Here is a 14031-nt window from a genome sequence, read left to right on the forward strand (position 1 = left end):
GATAGTTCAAACATATATTTTCTTTTTTTTATATATTTCTTTTATTTTATTATATGCAAATATATTTTTTTTTTCATTTGAAGTTTTATTAATCGAAGCAAACTTAAAATATAAAACTGAACTAAAATATAAATTCTTCAAAAGAATAATGAATGATATGAATGATTAAATGAATGATAAAATTTTTATCTGATACACTTACTTTTTTCCTACTTATTTAATTTTCTTTAAGTTAGAAACAAAATGAACAAAATCTTTCTGCCTTGAATGATAAAATTAAAGAAAATTATATCATGAATATTTAATTTTAGATTTACTTTTTTAAAAAAGATTCAAGTGCAAAAAGTATTATTATTTTTTAACGAAACATTTTCCGCACTCTTATAGAGTTCTTTGTGTACAAAAATCAGATGAACGAATTATTTTAGAAACATTAATTTAATTTACAAATCGCATTTGAGACTTACAAGGATCTAATTATTGAACAATAGAGCTGCTCAAGCCAGGGGCTGAACTATATTACTGAGTCAATCAATTGTCATTATACCAATCAAACGTAGTTTGCAAAATTAAAGGAAGATCAAAACTATCAAAATATGGTAAAATTTACCCTGTTTCTGACTCTATGGGAGCATCAAAAAGCATGGAAAATTTCACTGAAGCGCTTTTGCAATGATAGTGGAAAAATTAACAATGAAATATTGTTTCATTATATATGAAAAAATTTGACAAATGCGGAAAAAATTTGGTATCATATGATATCTTAGAGCATTGCATAAAAATCATTTATTCGGCTATGTTTTATTTTCAGTTTTGTAGTTTTTTCTTAATGTATGGTAATAAGAACTAAAATTTTGAAAACCAGGATGATCGGTAAATCGTTACCATATAGAAGGGAAAAATTACGAAATGACTGATTTAAACGCAGTACATTCTGTTTACAAAATTACGTTTTTTTAACAAGAAATTTCATAACCATGTACTGCAGTAATTTTACCAGAATTGTTTTGTCCCTGTTTTTGATCATTTATATAGTGTTGTCGTCCATTTTTCAGCTAAAATACAGAAATATGACGTATATTAGCGTATATCCACCGTCAAGTTTCATTTTTCGACCATTTGTTTGTAAAGGTTTTGATACGTCAGTGCCGCACCATAGCTGTTGATGGCAAGCAAATTGAAGGCGTCATCAACTAAATCTGAATACCTGCGGCTTCCTTAAAATTTGATCACATTTTTTTATTTATTTAATTTTCTTTTAAATGCATTAATAATGATTGTCAACTTGAATTTTATTGCTGTGTTTTTACTATGCGTAGGAAGTGGAAATCTTGCTATCAAAATTACGACAGAAATGGCTAAATAACTAAGTCTATCTTGGAATAATTCACAGATATTTCGTGCTCCCAGGCAAAACAGAAATAGGATTTACTTGACTGCCCATGATTAGGTGTCACCATTGGCTACAGCTTCTCTACACAGCTCTAGACCACATTTCTTGGCCTGCAGATGATTGAAAAGAATGTGATTGGTGAGATGAGTCAGAGTTTTAATTGGGAAGGACTATTGGTAGGCTTCGAATGCGCGCAGTGAAGAAACCACGAAGCCATAGAGTCTAGTCACTCTTTTAAACTGGTGGTGGAATAAAAACTGTGTGAGCTGTTATCACATAGAACGGAAAGGGGATTTAGCATTGGTTTAATATGTTTAAGTTACTTAAAGGACACGTGAAACGTTCTCATGGACATCATGTATCTTACGGATATGAGATTCTCCAGGATTACAGTGTTATACTGTAAGAAATTTCAGAAACTAATTTTGACTCGATAAAAATTGTTTCCGAAAATCTCCGAGATTTATCTTTAATATCATGTTTCCGATTAATTTAATTTTTTTTTTCATTTTCAAAAGTAGGAACGGAATCGCATTGACGTCCGATTCAATTTCAGAATGTAGCTTAGCTACCACAACTATTAAATCCCAATTTAGCAGTATATAAGAGATGTTAACTCGATTCAATCTTGAGATGTTAACTCGATTCTATCTTTCCTTTTGATAGATGTCATTTGACGTTGTTGGTAGCCAAACCCTACAAGAGGTTTTGAAACATTAAGAAACGCTTCAAATTTAAAAAAAAAAATCCGAAATTTCAAGAAATGATTCAAAATATTTCTTAAGTATTGCGAAATGTTTCTGAACCTTATAGAAAGAGGTTTTCGAAACATTCATAAACGTTTTAGAAAACTACATGCACCCTATATGCCCAATATATTCAGAAACGTTTCGGGATTTTTTTAACAGCGTACGTGATATAAACTCTTTATAATTCTGCAATATGTAATTAAGAGTATTTAACGCAACAACAAAATTTGAAGAATAAGATTTTTGTTTTTGGTAAGAAATTCTGGGTAAAACATTTTAGACTTTAGATGCCAAGCAGCTATATTGTTAGTTACTTTTTAAGTTATTTATTTAAGTTTGAATCAATAAAACCTTATTTAGAAAACATAATAACAGATATATAAAAGACATTTTCTTTTTTTGTGGACTTTTTGTAAATCACTCCATTTAGTACGTCTTTATTTGTTAATATTTAAAATTTGTGAGAAATAATATATTTTTATATATGGCACTAAGAAAAAATTAAGTGAAGTTGGAAATGCAATATGAAGGGGGAAAATTAGAAAAAAGAATTTTTTCTTTGAATATAGAATGATTTGAATAAAAATGCATGAAATACGAGCAATTTGTAAAGGATATTTCTGCAAAAATAAAATATTTGAGTTAGTTTTGCGTTTTATCTTAACTATACAACAAAAGAAACTTTTAAGAAATATTGAAAGATCTGAAAGACACTGAGTAAAGAACAGTTATTTAATGAGAGAAAAGTTTTTTACATAGTTATTCTCAATGAATAAAGCTGCATTGAAATATTTGAATGAAGCAATAAATAATATGTTAATACAGATAAATCGAAAAAATAGTTTTATTTTAAAAATATATGTTTTTAAACAAGCACACACAGAAGTTGGTAAAAAATCAAATAAACTTTATTTCATAAAGTTCTTTTCTTCCTTACAAACTCTTTCTAACAACTCATTATTTTTAAGAAACCTTAGATTAAAAAAGTTTCTACGGGAATAAGTTAAATTTTTTTTTGATAAAGTAAATTCTAAAACAAAATTGTTCTAAGAATAGAATTCTAATAAAATGAAAGATTGCGAGGAAATGAGAAAGTATTTTCTTTTTTAGATAAAAAACCAAACCATAAAAGCCATCTTACAAAACTAATGTGTTTCTGAAAATGATAATGCAATAAATAATAAAAAACTGAAAATAAATATTTAAGCCAATTATCAATTTAAGTCTATTATTGATTTTGCTTAGTGCTTACTTTGTTAGAATTTTCATTCAAAAAATTTAGTAAAATAACCATCAGCAGTCTTTTTATCCAATTTTTATCACTGGCGTTGAAAGCCGACCCAATTCTGAGTTAAGCATTAATGTTCAACTCCATAGTCTTGTAATTTTAAACGTAACCCAGAAGACAAGGGATTCCCCGAATCAAGCATTGGAACAAACTGGCCTTCGGGACGAACTTTTTGATAGAACTAAACCACATTTGAGTTACACGGAGGGGAATACCACGAAAATCTCCCATGGTTAGTTCGATGGTCAAGAAATCGATTATATCCTCACTAAGATATGTCCTTTCTGAACCTGTGTCCAAAATTGCTCTAATAATTTTTTCGCGATTTCCATTTTTAACTTTTATCATAAAAGTCTGCAACAAAACATCTGAATGGGAAACCTGTCTGGTCATAACATTTACATTATTTTTTGGCTCCTCAATTATCGCGTCAGTGTTCTCCTTAGAGCTAGGTGAAATCTGAGGGCACATAACAGTTAAGTGTCGTTTACCACACAATATACACTTAACCTTTGATCTACAATTACGGGCAACATGATTTCGTTTCAGACAAACAAACCCCCCCCCTTTCTTAAGAACTAAATTTCTCTTATCCTCATATAATATCATATTATATTTAAAACATTTTTCACTTAAATGAGGTTTATCACAGAATACACACGTTTCTTCCATTTTTTTAATAAAACCCCTTTCTTTCGTTTTGTCCCCCATATATAAATCATGACAAGTAGGAACATTTGAATCTTCGAAAAAATTATTTTTATCAAATTTTTTAGTTTTATCAATGAGAAACGTGCAAACATTAATCTTTCTTCAGTTAACACCTCATTTTTTAAGAATAAAAGTATACATTCTAAATCAGTCTTAGCTTGATTATGGGTTGTCTTCTCCCGTTCCCTCTCCCATATCTTTAAGGTATCCTGGGGTAAACATGTTTCCACTAAGAGAAATAAAATACTGGCATATTTGTCTTGGGTAACACCCAACGATTCCAATGATCATAGTTTCGATTCAGGGTTATCATATAAAAATGATAACTTAAAATTCTTATTTCCACTAGCATTCGACAACACAATATTTAATAGATCGCGCACATACAGCTGTATCAAAATGTCTTCTCTTCCAAAACGGTTTTTTAAATGCTGAATAACTTTGGGATAATTCTCTTCAGTTGTGGGGAAACTTTGAACTATTTCTCGAGCTTTCAATTTTGGAGTTGTAGCTTGGATCAAGTAAACAAACTTCGAGTGTTTATCTATATTAGTATCTTTATGAATTTTCTTAAAAGTATTCCAGAAGTTAAGCCAATTCCGGGGATCTCCGTCGAATTCTATTAAATTTAATTTCGGCAGTTTAAAGGTAGTTGCCGCCATCGATGGTTGTTGTAATTCCATATTTCTTTCATTAGAAGTTGGTGAAATGCTGACATTTATACTGGCCGTTATGTTGTTTACTTTCGTTTTCAATGCTACGAATTTATCCGTATGGGCTTCACAACTGTCAAATTCTTTTGTATATTCCTCTTCTGATGCTTTATTTTCCAGTAGAAACTCTAAAATTTCCATATCGTCAGCTTTCAATCTGTTAAATTTTTCTTCTAGTTGTTCCGATAAAATAAGAATACTTTGAAGGTCAACGGTTTCTTTTTCTACTTCCTCAGTCAGGCTGTTAAATGTCTTTGTGAAAGCTGATCGCAATGGTGTTCTTTTCGTTTTTAAACGATCCATTTCTAACTAATATGATTTAATTCTGTTTATTTCTTTTCACTATCAAATGCGTCCCTGTTCGGGCGCCAGTTTTTGTCAGGAATTCGTTAACTTAAAATCCAATCTCTATTGGACGGCAATTGAAAGTAAAGAGTCGAACTCCAGAAGAGCAAAACAACTACTTTATTTTCTGCTCGAACAGCTGTTTTACAATTAAAGGGTGGGGTGGGGTTCTTGACAGCATGCTTGTTTCTTCGTAATATTTATATTTTGTTTTTTTTTCTTCTAAATTTGGTATCAAAAAAAAAAAATTAGCTTTTCTTTAAAATTTTAAGAATATACTTTATTATATTGATTTCTTCGATTTCGACTTCAATGAATTTAAACTGTTATTTAAATAAAATAATGTTGTTTTTTCTATTTTGGCTGTTTTATGATCAACTTATTATTTTATTTATTTAATTAAAGAAAATAGACCTAGTAGCATTAATTAACATTTAAAGGGGAAAAAAAGTAATTTTTTTTGCTGTGTTATTCTTTTTATCTTTATGTTAACAATATTTTTTTTATGAGAAATAAATATTTTAACTGTTCTCATATAATTTTCAGCTATCGTACAAGAGTGCTACTCCAAGGCGGAGACGAATTAACTTATGGTTACATAAGGAGCATTATAGTCCTATTACAACCATGACAGGGTATTATGCGTCCAATTTTTATTGTATAGGATGCGAGAAGGCTTATGATTACGAGGAAAATCACGCTTGCAAATATGTTTGCCCCGTTTGCCGAAAACTAGAGTGCCAACCTACACAAAACCCTAAAAGATGCAAGGACTGCGACCGATTGTGTAGATCTGAACAGTGTTATGATTGTTGTTACAAAGCGAAACAGAATAGGCAAAAATTTTCCATTTGCGATAAAGTAAGATTGATATTTTTTAATCTATTTCTTTACCTACAATCTTAACACTTCATTTATTTATTTATTTATTTTAGTTATACCAATACCCTCGTTGTTCCAAAGTAATTTTGAGGAAGAACACATGGGGAATTTTGCTGTAGCTCAAGATTTTCAGGGAAACGAGAAAGTTTTTAAAGATTACGCAGCTCTCCAAGAATTTTGTGCTTGGTTGTTCTCACCAGTCCACAAACAATATACAGCAATCGCCCATAATATGAAGGGGTAAGTTGTATGTCTATTAAGTCATCTATGCAAATTTCATCATTAATTTTTTAAAAATATTAAATTTATGAGTATTGCTTTTGATTTTAGGTTCGACGGTCAATTCATTACAGCATGGCTTTTAGAGCAAGGCACTACTCCTGACGTTATTCCTTGTGGCTCAAAAGTCATGAGCATCACTCATCCGAATTTGCGAATCACAATTATTGATTCATATAATTTTTTACCGATGGCCTTAGCAAAATTACCCTCTTGTTTTGCGATTCCTGAGATTAAGAAAGGTTTTTCCCCCCACTTATTCAACACGGTGGAAAACCAAAACTATGTAGGACCACTGCCCGACCGATCTTTTTGTTGCCCAGACACAATGTCTGTCAATAATCGAACTGAATTTTTAAAGTGGTATGATAAGCACAAGGAAGATGAATTTGATTTCAACAAGAAATGAAGGAATATTGCAGGTAATTATTATCTTTTTTAATTTCTTAAAGTACAACCGTATTATGAATTGGTGTTTAAAAATTTATTTCCTTCTTTTTAGTTCCGATGTAGACATATTAAGAAGATGTTGCAATGTATTCCGATCGGAGATGATACAAATTTCAGGGGTCGATCCTTTTCGGTAATCTCTTTTAATTTTCTAAATAAAAAATCGGAAAATGGTACTGCTTTTAAATAAAAATCTTAATTATGTTTTTTTTCTCCCAGTTATATTACAATTGCTTCGTCATGCATGGCTGTCTATAGAAGCAAACACGTTGTGGAAGGGCCTATTGCCATGGTTCCCGTGAATGGATATATCAATACAACCAATTTCAGTGCAGACACTGTTAGATGGTTGGATTTTGTAGCTCGTCAGGAGCACATCCAAATTCAACATGCTCTTACAGGATGTGGAGAAGTCAAAATCAATCATGTCAGTGTTGATGGGTTCTGTAGTGATACAAATACAATTTATCAATACCTTGTAAGTTTTATTCTTATATATATATATATATATATTTTAATTTTTGTCGAGCGTTTTACGTTATTATAATTTTTCAATGCTAGGGATGCTTCTACCATGGGTGTCTAGAGTGTTATGAAGGAGATGCTGTGCACCCTTTAAAGAAAATAACGATGCCAGCCCTAAGAAAAAATACAAGAGAGTTGACCGAAAAGTTGTGCTCTTCAGGCTACAGAGTTATTGAGATGTGGGAGCATCAGTTTCAAAAAATGAAGAAGGATTGTTCAGAGCTGAACGAATTCATTAAGAATCATGATGTGCAAGATAGACTGAAACCCAGAGATTCCTTCTTTGGCGGTAGGACTAATGCCATACGACTGTACTACGAAGGTGAAGCAAAATATGTCGACTTCACCTCGCTATACCCATGGGTAAGTAATTTTTTTTCAGGGTGAAATTCCTGAACAAATGTTATTCATATGTTATAAGTATTATGTTATTTGCTTAATATTATCGCCTCTTATTTTTCAGGTAAACAAATATTGTGACTACCCAGTTGGTCATCCGGAAATCATAACATGGGATTTTCAGGATGTAAATAATTACTTTGGGTTAATAAAATGCAAAGTCTTACCACCAAGAGGACTGTACTTACTTGTTCTGCCATACAGATCTAATCAGAAACTGATGTTCCCGCTATGTAGAAAGTGCACTGACAATCTGGCTCAAACAGTCTACCAGCACACAGATGAAGAACGCTCATTAATTGGAACCTGGGTATCCGAGGAGGTTAAACTTGCCATTAAGAAGGGATATAGAATCGTGAAGGTGGTTATTCAATTTTTTAATTCTTATGTTTTCAAATAATCATAAAAATATTATGTATGTATATTTATCTTTATTATTTCTTGCTTTTTTGATATACGAAGTGTATAACTTCAAGGAGAAATCCAACCGTCTCTTCCGTTCATATATCGATCTCTTCCTGAAGTTCAAACAAGAGAGTAGTGGCTGGCCAGCAAATTGTGTGAGTCCAGAAGATAAACTACAATACATTCAAGATTATAAAAACAGAGAAGGAATAGATTTGGACCCAACAAGAATTGAAAAAAATCCCGGTCGACGGGCAGTGTCCAAAGCATTTCTTAACAATTTTTGGGGAAGGTGAGTTTCTTTTTCTTTTCTTTAAAAGAATGTATAGTTGAAAGAATGTTTTGAATTGTTTTTTCTTTTGTGTTACAAAAAAAAATATTTTTTTAGAAGGGCAATGAACCTCTGCAAACCCCATTTAACATACGTAAATGATCTACCCAAATTTATTAAGATGCTGGCTGATTCTACGAAAAAGGTATCTTTTTTGTGTGTATTTAAGTAAAATATATGTTTAATTACAATATAATTTAACTCAAATATAATTTAAATTTTATTTTGCTTTAATTATAGGTTAAAGATATATATTTTCCAAGTTCCGAAGTTGCTGCAATACAGTGGGAAGCTGTGAAGGAATTTATCGACCAAGACACAACAACAAACGTATTTATAGCGTCTTTTACAACAGCATGGGCCAGATTAAAACTCTATGAAGAGATGAATAAACTTGGTGATTCCGTCCTATACCACGACACGGATTCCATTATTTATGCAAGCTCAGGAGATAATGACCCACCTTTTGGAAACTTCTTGGGCGAATTCACAGATGAGCTTGACGGCGATGTGATTACATCATTTGTTTCTGGTAAATACATTTTTAATTTCATATTTTTCAGTTATTAATATAATTACTTAGAAATTTAAAGAAGCATTGTCTTTTTTTTTTTTGCAGGCGGAGCAAGAAACTACGCTTATAGAACAGCGTCGGGCAAAACATGCTGTGAAGTTAGAGGTTTCTCTTTGAATTTTAGAAACTCTGAAATCCTGAATTTCGATTCAGTTAAACATCTTGTGCGCTCTTTAGACAGAGAAACCACAATACCTCTCTGCAATACTTCAAAAATTGTCCGCCGGCCAAAGAAGAGGAAGGTTGTGAACATGACGGAAACAAAGAAGTATCGTATGATTTACGACAAGAGGATTATTAACGAGGCTGATTACACAACTCTCCCTTATGCATTTGAAAGGATCAAAATGTCTAGTGGATGCGACCCACTCAAAAAAAAAAAAAAAGCGTNTCAAAAAAAAAAAGCGTGCCTAGTGGCGACGCCCACTTAAAAAACCGCGGAGTGCCATAGGGGAAGGGTCCTCGTCCCGCACTCTGGAAGGTTTCCTTGAGAGGGACTTACGGATGTCTCCTTGTTTGTATTGTGCGTGTGTGAATGAAAAAAGAATTTAATGAAAGTAGAAAAAATACAAGTTTATATTTTAAAATCATTTATTAACACGGCTAATGGTTTACAGAATATTTTAGTATTTTAGCCATCTGTTTTTTCTAGCAAACAAGATTGGTGCTGCAGAAGGTGATATAGATAACAGTTTTTTATTAATGACAAATTCTTCGGGGTTTTTCATTTTTTTTAAAGCTTCGAAGAATACTTTTTGTCCCTTGGGCTGATTCTTTTCATTTCTCATTACTCTATTTATCAGATGAAGAATATTGGTTCCAGGTAAGAGTTTATGTTTATACATAATTTCACCTTTTTCAGTCCACGATAACAGTTTTTTATGAGTTTGTAGGAATTGTAAAAACTCTTTCGCTCGTTCCTTTTGACCCTTAGGTACAATATTCATGAGCTGCCTTTCTATTAAATGGCTCGAAGCATTTTCTTCATCTTCTTTAATTTCTTTAGTCTTTTCGTCCACTTCTTCAGATTTTTCTTCCACTTTATTTGAGAGCTCATCCACTGGTTCGTTTTTATTCTCCATAAAAGTTGGAAATTTAACATACTTTTGGAGAATTTGTAAATATAAATCTGCTTTTTCATTTTCAGTAATATTTTTGTTTTTTAAAATATCATGCATTTGCTTGTCCAATTCAGATAGATATTCGACAGTATTATTTTGTAACCTATCTTCCGGTACAAGAATAAATTTTTTAGCGTGATCCATTGATTAAAGATGTTAAAGCTGCAATGGCTGCTGGTATCAGAAATCCTAAAAATCCGTCACCTCGTTGAACAAGAACTTTTCTCTTGCGGTATAAAGGTACTTTTTTGTCTGCAATTTTTCGTAAACTTCTTTTAAAGGGTGAAAGTTTTTTCTTTTGACTTTTATTAAGAGGAATATTACCTTTTAACAAATTAAGCACGCATTCTCAAATATGTTGAATAGATTTAGATGGACAATGTTTAAAAAGTGCCGCTTCGATTTGGATTCAGCCACAGCTTTAAGACCTCGAGACAACAGTGCTTACTGTCCGACATTCTAATCGCATTTGATTGTTTCAAACGTTGTGAGATTTAATTTATACTTCAGGAAACGACCAAATGATTCAGCTTTGATAATGGCACAATGATTTCTATCCAAGTGTTTAAAATTACAGTTAACGTGAAAAGGAGCCAAATCATTGATTTTTGACACCCTATATTTTCTAAATTAATGCAAGAGGTAAAGTGCAGAATAAATTTTGTTTTTCCAACTCCTTTTATATAAATAATTTCATACTTCTGAAATATCTCTTCTAAAATGTAATATAACGTACTATATGACATTTCATTTAAACACCAATCATATCCATGTGTATTATTTTTGATCCAAAAATATTGCCGTACTTCGTTAGGTTTATAAACTTAAAAGGTGATTGAAATGTCCAATGACTCAAAGATTCAGACTTTATATAAAAAAAATAGCAAGTTCTTTTATAATCATTCGATTTTGACTAAATAAAAATTCTTCGAAATCTAAAACGATACATCTTCACGGAGGTTAATGAACAAATGATTAACGAGGCTGGTACACAATCATTTTATCAGTCGGAGTTATACCTGTGCGCAGGCGCATATTATTGTTAGTATCCGGTTTTAAATCAACTAATAAATACCCATAAGGCTTTGAAGTTGCATCCTGATACACTTCTTGAAAAAACTTTACTTTTGCTGGATAGAGTTGTCTCCCCAAATGAGTGATTTGACTTTGATCTCTGAGATTTTTGAAAAGAATAAGATAATGAGAATTTAACGAAATTTCTCTCATTTCTCTTCCTTTATGAAAAATGTTCTGCACAGTAAAAATGACGGAGACATTACGGTGATGACTATTTCGTAAATAATTGAGTTAATTTGGAATTGCTTCCTAATTCAGACATAAGATCATCTAGAATAATGAGTGCATTTGAAATATTATTTAAATTGGAGGGAACGCCCTCGTGAAATGTCACATTCGGTATGGTTTCAAACATGGATTGATAAGCTCCATAACTCCAAATTACCGTTTGCGGAAAAGGTTTTATAATCTTAGATTCAATTATTCTTTTAACTAGCCGACTTTTACCACAGCCTGTTGGACCGGCCAGCATAGAAGTAAATGTTCTTTTTAGCATTGGAAACTCCATTGTTATTTAAGAAAAATCAAACAGGAATATTAATTAAAAATAAATAATATTAAAAAAACGGTATGTAAAGAAAAACACAAACTTTTTAAAAATATAAATAATTTTATTGTTTGAAAGCAAAACGAACACCAAATTTCTTTTTGACAAATTGATACACAACAAAATCATTTTTTCTGTTTACATTAAGATGTCTTATAATGGATTACATAGAGTGATCGCGACAATGCTTATAAATGAAAACAATACAATAGGCTCCACATACATTCGAAGTGAGAGATTGAAAAGAGATAGCATTCCAACATGCATAAGAAATGTAAAATAATTTATATACATCAAGTCCGAAAAAATCAGGCGAATGTCCATAGGAGTCGAAAAATTCCAGTATTTTTCTTTCACCCATGTATAGAGCTAACCAATGAGATCCTGGTCGAGTGGATTCATCCGTGTTGACGATAATAGCTTCATTTTCTTGCAATAAGGGTATCGCGTCTCTTGAACCTTTAAATCTGAATGCTGTAGCGGGATCTTTTGATAAAATGTCATAAATCTTTCTTCCATCCATTCTTTTTTAATTTCCAAAGTCGTATATTATGTCTCTTGATTTGTTTATTTCTATAATGTTTTCAAATTCGGCAAACACAATGACACACACTGTTTTGTCTAACGGTTTCTCAAATTTCATTTCCACTCTTAAATTACCGTGTTTTATTAGATTAAAATGCTCGCCGTCACATAAATCCGGTGATAAATCAAATGCATACAAAGTATAACTCTCACAAAATTCTTCTCTCGAAATAAAGTTACCTTTGTCACTTCTCATGTGTTCAGTGCTCATAAATAAATTTTGATAAGCTCTGATATACTGTTTTTGTGGAAAGTTGAGTTCTAGTTGATTATGAGGGACTGGTTGTCCATCTACGTAGACTGCGATGAAATTTAAATTAAAGTGTTTAAAATCGTATGGGTTTTTCTCAAATGTTCCGTGAAATGCATCATTTTCGTCACACCCTATGATGAATCGTTTAGGAATTTGCCCCACAAGCACATTGTCTTGCACAAATGACATATTTCCTTTCGGAATGGAGTATACTTTACAAAGGACTCGGTTGATAGGATATTTTGCAGTATCTTTTTCTAAAGCTTTTGCATGTCCTAGAATAACTCCGGAGCTCACGCGTACTTTTCTTATTAAAAGGGAAATTCTATCTAATATAACTTTATAACCTGTTTTTCCAATCAAACAAAACTCTGGTTTACTGCGACTCAGTTTAATTTTTATGTCCACCATGTTTAATAATAACCTATTTTGGTGACGTAGATCACTATGAATACATCCAATCATATCCACACTTGAACTTAGTTTGAAGTATTCAGATCTTTTTTTAAGTCCATCGTTAGTATCCTTATAGTAAAGCTCTGCAGTCAATTGTGAAGTTTTGCTATCATATCCATGGTTTAAAAGCGTTTCAATATAGGCTCTATAAGGATAAGTGTTGCTCGAATTCAATATAATGCGGTCGTTTAATGATACATCCACTTGAGAAAACAAGGAGCGCAAAAATAAATTAACTGGGCCAATGGTATCATCCGCTGCCGTCAAATTGGTATTATCGTCTTTTAAAATTTTTGCTTGCACATGAAGTTGAGTCTGACTTAAATCAATAAATTCATCACCTGACTCAGAAATGTGAAATTCGACGGGGCCGTCATCAAACACATTCGATAACGGGTGAAATTCAACCCACTGTTCGCTTTGAATAACTGTCTGTGTGCCAGGCATCTGAAACAATTCCAATTCAGATTTCACACATTCCGGGGAACCTTTTAAATCAAACGTCATGATGAGTCGAAAATATCACGACCTCTGGCTTTCTGTTTCTTTGATGAAATGATCTCTTTCTTAGACTTGCGCTTTCTTTTATACCGTCCGCTACCCACCATGGACTGTATTTTTCCAAGTGCCTTATAGCCTGGATTTTTTCCCGATTCTTTTGCTCTTTTTTCAGCTGATGTTTTCAAATCCTCACCTGCTAAAACATCTGACATAACATAACACGTGATCCGGTGGCTAACGCTTCTTTTCCAACTTTTTTGGATCCTCGAACAATGTACAATAACGCGGCTCTAAATAGTCGTCTAAATATACCGCCCAGACCATAGCCTTTCTGATAGGATATACCACGATAATATGGCAAACCATTTCCCGATTGAGAGGAATAATGGTCTTCCAATTTCTTGGAGCAGCAAATATAAGGTACTTTCATCTTGACAGTTAAACTTG

The 14031-nt window shown here is 32.1% G+C and overlaps 4 protein-coding genes across 4 annotated transcripts; 2 read left to right on the forward strand and 2 right to left on the reverse strand.

Moving 5' to 3' along the window:
* Window positions 1-4428: 4428 nt before the first annotated feature.
* On the reverse strand, window positions 4429-5157 carry LOC107440192 (uncharacterized). Its single transcript, XM_016053044.1, has one exon. The coding sequence runs from the start codon at window positions 5155-5157 to the stop codon at window positions 4429-4431; it is 729 nt and encodes a 242-aa protein (XP_015908530.1).
* A 1024-nt stretch (window positions 5158-6181) lies between these two features.
* On the forward strand, window positions 6182-8435 carry LOC122271927 (uncharacterized). Its single transcript, XM_071176983.1, has 3 exons — window positions 6182-7698; window positions 7799-8095; window positions 8211-8435. The coding sequence occupies exons 1-3, from the start codon at window positions 7441-7443 to the stop codon at window positions 8433-8435; spliced, it is 780 nt and encodes a 259-aa protein (XP_071033084.1). The 5' UTR covers window positions 6182-7440.
* Window positions 8436-8534: 99 nt separating this feature from the next.
* Window positions 8535-9475, forward strand: LOC139424898 (uncharacterized). Its single transcript, XM_071176984.1, has 3 exons — window positions 8535-8615; window positions 8711-9002; window positions 9090-9475. Exons 1-3 carry the CDS (start codon window positions 8535-8537, stop codon window positions 9473-9475), a joined length of 759 nt encoding a protein of 252 aa, XP_071033085.1.
* Window positions 9476-12318: 2843 nt separating this feature from the next.
* Window positions 12319-13590, reverse strand: LOC107440193 (uncharacterized protein F54H12.2-like). Its single transcript, XM_016053046.2, has one exon. The coding sequence runs from the start codon at window positions 13588-13590 to the stop codon at window positions 12319-12321; it is 1272 nt and encodes a 423-aa protein (XP_015908532.2).
* Between the last annotated feature and the right edge of the window lie 441 nt (window positions 13591-14031).

This window comes from Parasteatoda tepidariorum, unplaced genomic scaffold (assembly GCF_043381705.1).
Source record: "Parasteatoda tepidariorum isolate YZ-2023 unplaced genomic scaffold, CAS_Ptep_4.0 HiC_scaffold_739, whole genome shotgun sequence".
NCBI lineage: Eukaryota > Metazoa > Arthropoda > Arachnida > Araneae > Theridiidae > Parasteatoda > Parasteatoda tepidariorum.